Source organism: Pygocentrus nattereri, chromosome 29 (genome assembly GCF_015220715.1).
Source record: "Pygocentrus nattereri isolate fPygNat1 chromosome 29, fPygNat1.pri, whole genome shotgun sequence".
NCBI lineage: Eukaryota > Metazoa > Chordata > Actinopteri > Characiformes > Serrasalmidae > Pygocentrus > Pygocentrus nattereri.
Genome location: NC_051239.1, coordinates 9,786,222 through 9,798,422, shown reverse-complemented (window position 1 = coordinate 9,798,422; position 12,201 = coordinate 9,786,222). Strand labels below are relative to the sequence as shown.

Below are 12,201 nucleotides of genomic sequence, written 5' to 3'. Positions count from 1 at the left end.
ATCTTTCCTTTACTTCACTTTTTTTTTTCCTTTTACTTTTTCATCCCCAGGAGCCAACATGACCTGAACACCCAGAAAACCGTGGCGGATGCTTGCCGTGATGAACAGGCGTTCCTGCAGCGCCACTATCCATCGCTGGCCTCACGTTGCGGCTCACGTTACCTGGCCCGCACCCTTAGCCGCCTGCTAATGCACCACATCCGCGACTGCTTGCCCGAGCTGAAAACCCGCGTGACCGTGCTGAGCGCACAGTACCAAGCCCGTCTCAGCAGCTATGGGGAGCCTGTGGAGGACCACAGTGCCACCCTTCTGCAGATCGTCACAAAGTTTGCCACCGACTACTGCAACACCATCGAGGGCACGGCCAGGCACATCCAGACCTCTGAATTGTGAGTGCTTCTGGGTTAGGATGGGCAATATGGCAAAAATGCAGCATCACAATAAATTGCAGTTTTAATAATAAATGGCCATAAATGCTGGAGTTAATGTTACTTATAACTGCTAATTCACCAAGACTGCTTGTTGAACAGCAACACAGACAACCATCTCGCCTAGCTAGTAGCTAACAAAAACATCGATAATTCTGAGACAAGCAGAGAGACATATATGCATTTATATTCGCTCCAGCCGGTTTCCTGATGTGTTTAATCTGCAATATAAGGACGAACAGGAAAATTTGAACAAGAAGCTATTGAATGAGAAGCTGACCTTGTAAAAAGTCGAACGGTAAGAGACATTTTACCAGAAACTGTTCTAGTCTGTGGAAAAGTTTCCTGCCAGAGATACAAGAAAAGCAGGGATAGCTGAGCTAAAGCTTGAAGTAAAGTAAGTCGCATTTTCATTCATATTTTTATCCTATACTCGTACAACAGCACACACTGAGACATATTTACAACCAAGCTGGTAAAGTGGACATAAAATATTGTGGCTCCCAAGGTGGTTTGATTTTTGTTAAAAGGACAAAATGGCATGTCTTAACATTTGGTTTGTTGACCCCGTCTTGGCAATACTCACAAAACGCGCCAGAACCCCACAAAAATATGTTTATAGTACAAACCCCAGAAATGTTGGGACAAACTGCAAATGCAAAAAACAAGAAGCTGTGATTTGTTCATTCTCTTGAACCTTTATTTAACTGACAGAAGTACAAAGAAAAGATTTTCTTTGTTTTGACTGATTTAATGTATTTTGTACTCTGAGTCATTAGTACTGTTCTGTGTTAGCAGAGCCTCCTTCAGTGCCAGCTTGTGTTATTTGTTCGTTAGAGCGTCAGGGTACACTGGGCTTATGTCACGCGGTATCAGCTGGTGTTGGAGCGTAGGGATTAGTGCATTTTTTTATGCGTAAATGAGCATAATATTGGCCTGATATCGGTATCGGTGCTTCCTGACTAATCACAATATGCTCTTTGTCTGTATTGAGTATGACCCAAGGCTCATTATCATTAGCTCAGCTTAATTGCACTGGATTCACTTTGACTGTTGGAAAGCATGTGGGCATTGGCACTGGACGCTGGGTGAAAGACAGCAGACATTTTTGCAGCAGGTCAGACTAATGACAAGTCTAAAAGAGTTCAATTTTGAGATGCTATAAAACTCAAAACTAACATCTCTTCTCTGTTTCTAAACTGTACTGTGCGTTTGTCCTGTAACAAAACTTGCCTAGGCCTTTGATAGATATTGAATAGTGCTCGTTTGCTCCCTCATGTAGCTGAGGGAAAATGATGGGCAGGTAATTAGCTAGAGCCCCAGGCCTCTTTACTTTCCCTCAGTGCACTGAGGTCTAGAATTATGTTTCCCTCTCTGACTGGTGTCACTGGCTATTGATTAGTGCCATGTATGACTGCTGTTAAGTGCTGCCTGTTGACACAATCAGGCTAAGCAGTTTGCCTGCGGAGACACTGATCATCTGGTTGTTTTTCCTTCTGTTTGTCTTGTACAGGTGCGGTGGTGCTCGAATCTGTTACATATTTCATGAGACATTTGGGCGAACTCTACAGTCCATAGACCCGCTGGGAGGACTCACTGAGCTGGACATTCTCACGGCCATCCGAAATGCCACAGTAAGAATGTGTCTTTGTTTGGGTGTGTGTTTTTCTTTTTTTTTCTACAATTGCTTGGACATTTTTTTTGTGGTTTATGCCCTTGAGAAAAGCTGCTAAACTCGTTAAAAGTATTTCATTTTTATTGGTCAGTTTGTTTTGTTTTCCTGTTGGAGCTTTTGAGCCTTGTGTAGAGAATGTTTTTCATTTCAATGACAGGATTTCATAGTTTTGTTTCCCTGTGTTTTGAAATGTTTTCTCACAGAGTGAATTCTTTGTTCATATTTACGTGTAAGAAAATGTCTTTTGAGATCATTAACATAAACATGGTATGTTAACCGTTTGAAATACCGTAAACAATGGCCATTTTTTCGGAATTGTGGGTAATGTAGTTCTCGTACCGTAGGGTCCACGGCCGGCGCTGTTTGTTCCAGAGGTGAGCTTTGAGCTCCTGGTGAAGAGGCAGATCAAAAGACTGGAGGAACCTAGTCTGCGCTGTGTGGAGCTCGTGCACGAGGAGCTGCAGAGGATTATTCAGCACTGCTCATCTTACAGCACGCAGGTAACACACACACACGATACATAGCATGTAGGAATGGGAGGGTATGAACGTTTGACGCACCTGAAAAAATTACATTAAAAAAGATGGTTATTTGGTCAGTAAGTGTTTATAGAAAAAATAGCAGCAACATTAATACAATAATTAATAATGTATTATTTAACCATTTCTAAATTCTCCTTAAGGAATCCTAGTATAAGACTCTTCACAGTACTGTATAAAAAGCTCCATTGACACATTGAAATCATTTCACTTCAGGTACTATATGCATGTACACTATATTGCCAAAAGTTTTCACTCACCCGTCCAAATCAGTGAATTCTGGTGTTCCAATCACTTCCATGGCCACAGGTGTACAAAACTAAGTACCTAGGCCTGCAGACTGCTTCTACAAACATTACTGAAAGAATGGGTCGCTCTCAGGAGCTCAGTGAATTCCAGCATGGTACCGTGATTGGATGCTACCTGCGCAAGTCCAGTCGAAAAATTTCCTCACTACTAAATATTCCACAGTCAACTGTCAGTGGTATTATAGCAAAGTGGAAGTGATTGGGAATGACAGCAACTCGGTCACGAAGTGGTCAGCCACGTAAAATGACGGGGTCAGCGGATGCTGAGGGGTGTAGTGCACAGAGGTCGCCAACTTTCTGCAATCACTACAGACCTCCAAACTTCATGTGGCCTTCAGATCAGCTCAAGAACAGCGTAGAGAGCTTCATGGAATGGGTTTCCATGGCTGAGCAGCTGCATCCAAGCCTTACATCACCAAGTGCAATACAAAGTGTCGAATGCAGTGGTGTGAAGTGCCGCCACTGGACTCTAGAGCAGTGGAGACGTGTTCTCTGGAGTGACGAATCACGCTTCTCCGTCTGGCAATCCGACGAGTCTGAGTTTAGCGGTTGCCAGGCAAACAGTACTTGTCTGACTGCATTGTGCTAAATGGGAATTTTGGTGGAGGGGGGGATTATGGTGTGGGGTTGTTTTTCAGGAGTTGAGCTCGGCCCCTTAGTTCCAGTGAAAGGAACTCTTACTTCAGCACCAAGAGATTTTGGACAATTTCATGCTCCCAACTTTGTGGGAACAGTTTGGGGATGGCCCCTTCCTGTTCCAACTTGACTGCTCACCAGTGCACAATGCAAGGTCCATAAAGACATGGATGAGCGAGTTTGGTGTGGTAGAACTTGACTGGCCTGCAAAGAGTCCTGACCTCAACCCGATAGAACACCTTTGGGATGAATTAGAGCGGAGACTGCAGAGTCCTGACCTCAACCCGATAGAACACCTTTGGCATGAATTACAGCAGAGACTGTGAGCCAGACCTTCTCGTCCAACATCAGTGTCTGACCTCACAAATGCGCTTCTGGAAGAACGGGCAAAAATTCCCATAAACACTCCTAAATCTTATGGAAAGCCTTCCCAGAAGAGTTGAAGCTGTTACAGCTGCAAAGGGTGGGCGGACATCATATTAAACCCTATGGATTAAGAATGGGATGTCACTCAAGTTCATATGCGTGTGAAGGCAGAAATGTGGTACAGCATTTTAGGACATTTTCATGATGCACGAAATGAGTCACTGTATTCAATTTTTGTGGAGTTTAAGAAGTTGAAACATGCAAAAAAGACATTGTGCCACATTTAAAAAGTATAAAAATAAATGTTGACTCATTTTTACTCAGTGTTTCACAAAATGTGCTATGCTTAATGAAACAAGGCTAATTGTGCTCTCTTAGTAATGAAGTATGAAGTGCTTTCATTGTTATTTAAGTACTGTCAATATCCATGAGATACTCAGGAAAGAATATTGTGATGTAATCTATCATAATGACTATAAATATCATCATATTGCCCACCCCAAGCCCTTCAACTCACTCTCAGAAAAAAGGTACTAAAGGTATCTCTCTTGTCACTGGGGTGGGACCCTTAAGGGTACATCTCAGTACCTTTAGTCAGGAAACATAATTGTTCTAGAATCCATCTATTGACTCCAGACCCCGTCTCGTCTCCAAGCTTTTTATTTTGTTGATCTGTTTTAAAACATTTGGTTATGAAAAGGTACAAATATAAGAGTTTCACCAGGAAAAACAGATTAAAGGTGGACAATTGAAACATTTGCAAGGTTTGTACCTTGGAGAATGAAAAATGTACACAGAACCTTTTTTCTAAGTGTGGTGTACAACATTGTCAACATAAAATATAGCAGTAGAGCAAATTCACATTAAAAGCAAGTTATCAAACTCAGAGTGCACATGCTTAAATTTTAAACTGTATTATTATAATTGACTCTTTTACTGTGCTGTATTACTAAAGCATGTAATCTCTCCATGCCTTGTAGCTTAAAGTCTTCATTGTGCTTCTTATCAGGATTTCTAGTCTCTTTTAGAGACTTTTTCTAACTAGTATCCATTTCAGCAGTGTAATATTGTCAAATTCTGGTAGAATTTCTCTGTGAAATTGTGTGGAAGGCGCATAATTGCTTGTTTGCTCCGTGCAACATAAAAGAACGCTTGACTTAAAGCAGAAAATCCCACTTCAGCATGTCTTTTTGTGCTTATTTACTTCACCAGAAGAAATGTGTGTATTTGAATGTGCTCTCTATCTACAAAACGGGTGCATTGAGTGCACTGCTGCTTTTTATCCAAGCGATACACGTTGCCCTGGAAATCGAGGCTGTTTCCTGAGAAACTATCAAAATAACATATAGTGTACAGTGTGATGTAGTGTGCATGTCAAAATGTTGCATCTGGAACCCCAAGGCATCTGCGCTCAGTGTGAGATAAGCAGGGTTATAAACAGTGATTAATATTTCACTATATGAGAAGTGAAAAGCAGCATCTGACCTGTGATCACAACTATTGGAGAACATAGCATCATTAAACAGTGAGGTGTCATGAGTGTCACTTCAGTTGAGTCTATAACATATATGTGGGTTTAAACTGACCACTAGCGATTGGTTATGGCCGATTTCGGTGTCTGTCGGCTTTATGAGCCAATTTTTTTTTCCCATCTTAATCTTACGCTGTATGCGGAACACAAAACACACTAGATTGTTTACAGTACTTTATATTAGCCAAGCTTGCAATGTAAGCATCATTGTTTATTGGGATTTTAAATGACTTGCCTATTTAAATAAAATGAATCAAATTAAGTGCTACATTGAAGGTAAGAGGCAGCAGGTTATTTAGCACAGTGAGTCATGCATAATTACGCTGCGACATTTTGGTGTAGATGTAGCAGCAGCAGTCACACAGATCTACCAATATACAATTAATATATTGGTTTTTAAGCTTTGAAAATGATTGATTGTTTTAATGAATATTCAATAACTATTATTTTATTATCATTGTTATTACTATTAGTGATGCACCAAAATAAAAACTTATTGGCAGAAAATAAAATCAAACTTCAGGACACAAAGTTGTTGTTTTTTTTTTTTGCCTTGCTTTAGAATAAAATGTAAAACAATATGAGCGGTTAAATCATTCCTTTCAGTAGGACAAAAGCATATAAAACATAAATAACATTTCACATAAAGTAAATGTTCTAAACATTACAGTGTACAGTGTATTTCTACATTTTATTGCCATTAAAAACATTTAAGTGGTAGATCAGTCTTACACTTGACACTTCATTGTAGGCTTTGCATAATGTTTTTTTCATCTCCTTCAGCTGAAAAGTAAAAATGCTGTTTTTTTTTCAGTGTATCCTTAAAACATACTACTACTACTACTACTAATACTACAACTGCTGCTGCTACTACTACTAATAATAATAATACTGCAACTACTACTACTGCTACTAATACAACTGCTACTACTAATACTACTACTACTAATACTACAACTGCTGCTACTAATACAACTGCTACTACTAATACTACTACTACTAATACTACAACTGCTGCTACTACTAATAATAATACTGCAACTACTACTACTGCTACTACTAATACTACTACTACTAATACTACAACTGCTGCTACTAATACAACTGCTACTACTAATACTACTACTACTAATACTACAACTGCTGCTACTACTAATAATAATACTGCAACTACTACTACTGCTACTACTAATACTACTACTACTAATACTACAACTGCTGCTGCTACTACTACTGCTAATACTACTACTACAACTGCTGCTACTACTACTACTGCTACTACTACTACTAATACTACAACTGCTGCTACTACTACTACTACTAATAATAATAATACTACAACTGCTGCTACTACTACTAATATTACAACTGCTGCTACTACTACTACTAATACAACTGCTGCTGCTGCTACTACTACTAATACTACTACTACAACTGCTGCTACTACTACTACTGCTACTACTAATACTACTACTACTAATACTACAACTGCTGCTACTACTACTACTACTAATAATAATAATAATACAACTGCTGCTACTACTACTACTACTACTACTACTAATATTACAACTGCTGCTACTACTACTACTAATAATAATAAAACTACAACTGCTGCTACTACTACTAATACAACTGCTGCTACTACTAATACTACTACTACTACTACTACAACTGCTGCTACTACTACTGCTACTACTAATACTACTACTACAACTGCTGCTGCTACTACTACTACTACTAAATAATAATAATAATAATAATACAACTGCTGCTACTACTACTACTAATACAACTGCTGCTACTACTAATACTACTACTACTTCTACTACTAATACTACTACTAATACTACAACTGCTGCTACTACTAATACTAATAATAATAATACTACAACTGCTACTACTAATACAACTACTACTACTACTAATACAACTGCTGCTACTACTACTACTAATACAACTGCTACTATGACTACTACTACTACTACTACTACAACTGCTGCTATTACTACTACTAATACTACTACTACAACTGCTGCTACTACTACTACTGCTACTACTAATACTACTACTACAACTGCTGCTACTACTACTACTAATAATAATAATACTACAACTGCTGCTGCTACTACTACTACTACTACTACTAATACAACTGCTGCTACTACTACTACTAATACAACTGCTGCTACTACTACTACTAATACTACTACTACTACTACTTCTACTACTAATACTACTACTACTAATACTACAACTGCTGCTGCTACTACTACTAATAATAATAATACTACAACTGCTACTACTACTAATACAACTGCTGCTACTACTACTACTACTGCTAATACAACTGCTACTACTACTACTACTACTACTACTACTACTACTACTACTACTACTACTAATAATAATAATAATAATAATAATAATAATAATAATAATCATAAAAATCATCCAGTTCGCTTGTGGCTCTGGTTCATATCCCTCATATACATCCAGTCACACTGTCTTGACAGGAGGTGACATTTCATTAAAATTCTGCTCTTCATCGCTACCTTATCTTCTTTTCCTCCTGCCTTCTCTGTTTACATTCGTTACACATTATCACTCTTTTGTTCCCTGCTTTCTATTCAAACACAGTGTCAATATTCTTAGACTGAGACTGCTGTGAGTACAGGTGTGCAGATAGCTGATAAAACCTCACTTCCATTAGTATTAATGTATTGAGGGAACGAAAGTGTAGATTCTCTCACATTTTAAATAATTGCCTTATTTATACCTAATCTCTCCTTTTGTGAATAAGCTGTGTTGACACTGTGATCTTACATACTGTGTGTGTGTGTGTGTTTTCACAGGAACTCTTGCGGTTTCCTAAATTGCATGACTCAATAGTGGAGGTGGTGACCAGCTTACTCAGAAAACGTCTTCCAATCACCAATGAAATGGTAAGAAACTGAGTTTATGCACACGGACACAAGCTACAGTTTTGGATCAGGACACTGGTCATCTGCTCAGCTGATTCTTTTACAAAAGCTGGTGGCTTTGTTTGTGTGTGTGTGTGTGTGTGTGTGTGTGTGTGTGTGTGTGTGTGTGTGTGTGTGTGTGTGTTTCTGTCCTAGGTCCATAATCTGGTGGCGATAGAACTGGCATATATCAACACTAAACACCCAGATTTCACGGATGCTGCGCAAGTGTCCGCTTCGGTTAACAGCCAGCAGGTATTCATGTACATACAGACACATGCACACTTACAGTGACTCCCAGAATTATTGGTACCCTTGATAAATATAAGCGCAAAAGGCTTTGGAAAATAGGCTTTGTTGTTTATCTGGTCTCGGTCTTGACTTTGACTCCTAAATGGTTGCAGTTGCAACCACAGTTATTAATTTGCAATAAAATTAAGTTGCCAGTGGCGAGAGGTAGCACGCCAGATTATTATTATTATGATGATGATTATTATTATTAATTATAATTATTATTGGTAACAGTTTATTACTGTTTTAAAACATTAAAACTAATGTGTTGTTTTTTGTTATTTTCTTTTATCATTTTCATTTTTCTAAAGTAACTATACATGGTGCTATAGCGTCGACGTGTCAGCCTATCAAAAAACCCCTGCGTTGCAGGACTTAAGCAAAGCAGATGAACTGAGCTTTTTGCAATGAATGTCAGCGTGTAGAAAATGGTGAGGCGAAAGAAAAAAATACAGATTTTTTTCCACACAATCTGTGTTTATGTCAGACCTGAAGAGGTCATCTGCTACTTGGCTTCAGGAATTTGCGTGACTCAGATATGGTAACATAAAGCAAACTATATTGCAAATTCTATTTGAAAGCAGGCAAAGATACAGCTGGGAAAATGGATTTCTCAATAGGAGCGAATCATATCAAAAAAGAGACTTAAAAAAAAACATGCAGAGAGTCAAACACATAAAAATGTACGATTTTATTATCGCTCCTACGGAAACTCCCATAGCTCATTCAGTGTCTCATGTATGCGAAAGGATAGACGAGAAAGAATTCAAAGAGCTTAAAATTCAATTCAGTGCAGCTGTCATGGTAGCATATGAAGAACTACCCTTCACCAAATTCACCTCCCTGTTAATGAAAAAAAGGGACTGGATGTGTCGAAGACGTATGATTAAAATGTATGAAAAGAGCCAGGTTTGGTGAAGGGAAGAGATACTTAAATCACAGAGCTGATCTGAGGTGTTTAAAAGCCTTAATTTGTGTGTATTATTATTTGCCACTTAAAATAAGCTACTGGTGCCTGACTGCTTTTCTTTTAGGAGCCAGAGGCTCCTTAAGCTAATTTTTTTCTGGAGTCCTGATAAAAACAGAGCCTCACTCTTGACTTGGTCTTGCCTCTGTAGGTCTTGTGAACAACATTATGTTTAAATTCTTAAATAAAATACATATTTTTCTCAAAAACCAATTTTTTTGGGTTCCAAAAATTCTGGATAACCCCTGTGTATATACACACACACACACACACACACACACACACACACACACACACACACACACACACACACACACTCTTGCACATGTTATTTTGTTTTGAAGTATTTAACACATAGTCAGCCTCACATGTATTCACTTTTTTGACTCTATCATCCGTCTTCTCAGACTGAGTCGCTGGATGGAAAACGATGGAAGAATGAGAAGCTGCCATCAGAGGATAAAGGCTCTGTACCAGGTTTTGGAAGCCCTTCTAAAGCAGTAAACCTGCTGGACACGGTAAGAGATAGTTCTACGTCCAGCCTAGAACAATCTTCAGTGTTGAGACAGTCTACATGATGCTGCACAAGATCTATGTTTGTATTTTATTCCATCCCCCAGCATTCCAGGGAGTATTTAACAAAGCAGAATTTCTCAGTTAACCAGATGACTTAAGCCCAAAGCTGGGACTGTCCAATGGGAATGTCTATCATCTGCTTAGAATGGCTTGACATCTGGCTTAATTTTTCTGGTTAACTGAGAATTTCTTCTTTGAGAAACATGTCCTGAGCTGGCTATTTATCTTGATTACTTTAGTGACTCAGGAGTGTTGAAACCTGGCACAGAATACAAAGGTAGAAAACCTGAATGAGGACCCTGAATGCTGGATTGAACCACAGTGGAAAATGCAAAGATATTCACAGCTCTTACATTTACACAAACAGATGGTGTGCGGGTGTAAAGATGCAACAGATGAAGGTGGTGATTCAACTGCAGCAGTTTTGGAACATTGGAATTGGTTATTATTGATCATGTTAGTATTTAATAAAGAATGTGAATTCGTGGGCAAAATAAAATCTAAGGCTATTATTTTCAAACATAAGAATCCCCCAAGAACTTGGAGTCTTTTTTTTATGGTCTGTTTTCTACTGCTGAGTATATAGTTCCTCCGGTCATATTTGTGTAGAGAGTGTCAGAGTATTTTTTAAAATGGCTGTGAATCGTATCAAAATAATAATAATAATATATAATAGTTGCGATGCATTAAATCATTGCTTGAATAATTTAATCATTGGAAGATCACAGGTTTACAACTGTAATACAGTGACGTCAAGCATTATGAAGTCAAAAATCATTTAAGTGTTAAAATTGTTGCTTATTGACATGCTTTGTTTATTTTGGGTCCGCCAGGCAGTGCCGATCTCCAGGAAGCTGAGCGCTCGTGAGCAGCGGGACTGCGAAGTCATTCAGCGTCTCATCAAATCCTACTTCCTCATTGTACGCAAGAACATCCAGGACAGGTTAGCAGGTTCAACATCATGATGGTCATACGCTCCAATAACTATTTGTAATAATGAAGATTTAGGTACCGAAGTGCCATATAAGACTTCTGTGCCACAAACAAATGCTGACTTTTAGGTCTAAAATAGGCATAGTCCTTTAAAAACTCTCCTTTTGCAGTTTATTCACTGGCTTGTAAACTCGATTTCCATTTTTTTCTTGCACTTTAAATAAGTTGATGCTTCATTGAACTGTGCTGCATAAGTAGCTGCAATGTATCCCGCCCTGTCCTGCCCACCCCACCCTCCTGCCAATAAATTCTCTCTACCACTTTCTTCATCTTTACCCCATCTTTCTCCTTTCCTCTCTTTCTCTCTTGCCTCTCTCTTGTCCTGCAGCGTGCCCAAAACAGTGATGCACTTCCTGGTGAACTTTGTGAAGGAGCGGCTGCAGAGCGAGCTGGTGGGGCAGCTCTATAAGCAGCCTCTGCTGCAGGAGCTCCTTATCGAGTCTCAGGACACAGCACAGCAACGAACAGAGGTCTCCCACATGCTGGAGGTTAGTGTGTGCACAGTTGTCATTTTAATCATTTTTATCTCATTTACGTATATGCCAAAAGGAATTCTGGTTACAAGAAGAAGTTATTAGATGAAATATAATTACACTGAAATCATCTGCTTTCAGTTTTATTTGTCAGACATTCAAATACATCACTGTTTTTAATGTTAAACATGTTGAATCATGTAGAGCTGAAGAGTTTTGCCTTCTACAAATACACTACAGTAGCAGGTCAGAGTCATTGTTTGGCCAATTCATATAGTACTTTAAATTTATGAGCCAATCAGAACTACCATAAAAATCTACACTGTCTTCTCAAAGATTTGGACCAGGTTCTCTTTTACCTTTGTGTTCTGTCTGATGCGACGGCAGTAAACTGATTTGAAAGCAAGCTTCAATTCTCATTTGTTGTATGGAATTCAACAGTTTATCTAATTGAA

The 12,201-nt window shown here is 38.8% G+C and overlaps 1 protein-coding gene across 4 annotated transcripts in view; it reads left to right on the top strand.

Annotated features, from left to right (window-relative positions):
• Positions 1-12,201, top strand: part of si:dkey-32e23.4 (dynamin-1-like protein) — a 34,674-nt gene that overhangs the window by 12,319 nt on the left and 10,154 nt on the right. For all 4 annotated transcript variants that reach the window (XM_017696343.2, XM_017696340.2, XM_017696342.2 and 1 more), the window contains 8 exons: positions 51-389; positions 1,942-2,062; positions 2,448-2,603; positions 8,339-8,428; positions 8,603-8,701; positions 10,112-10,222; positions 11,114-11,223; positions 11,602-11,761. In XM_017696343.2, coding sequence (XP_017551832.1) covers positions 51-389; positions 1,942-2,062; positions 2,448-2,603; positions 8,339-8,428; positions 8,603-8,701; positions 10,112-10,222; positions 11,114-11,223; positions 11,602-11,761 — 1,186 coding nt within the window. The remainder of the gene's footprint in view (positions 1-50; positions 390-1,941; positions 2,063-2,447; positions 2,604-8,338; positions 8,429-8,602; positions 8,702-10,111; positions 10,223-11,113; positions 11,224-11,601; positions 11,762-12,201) is intronic.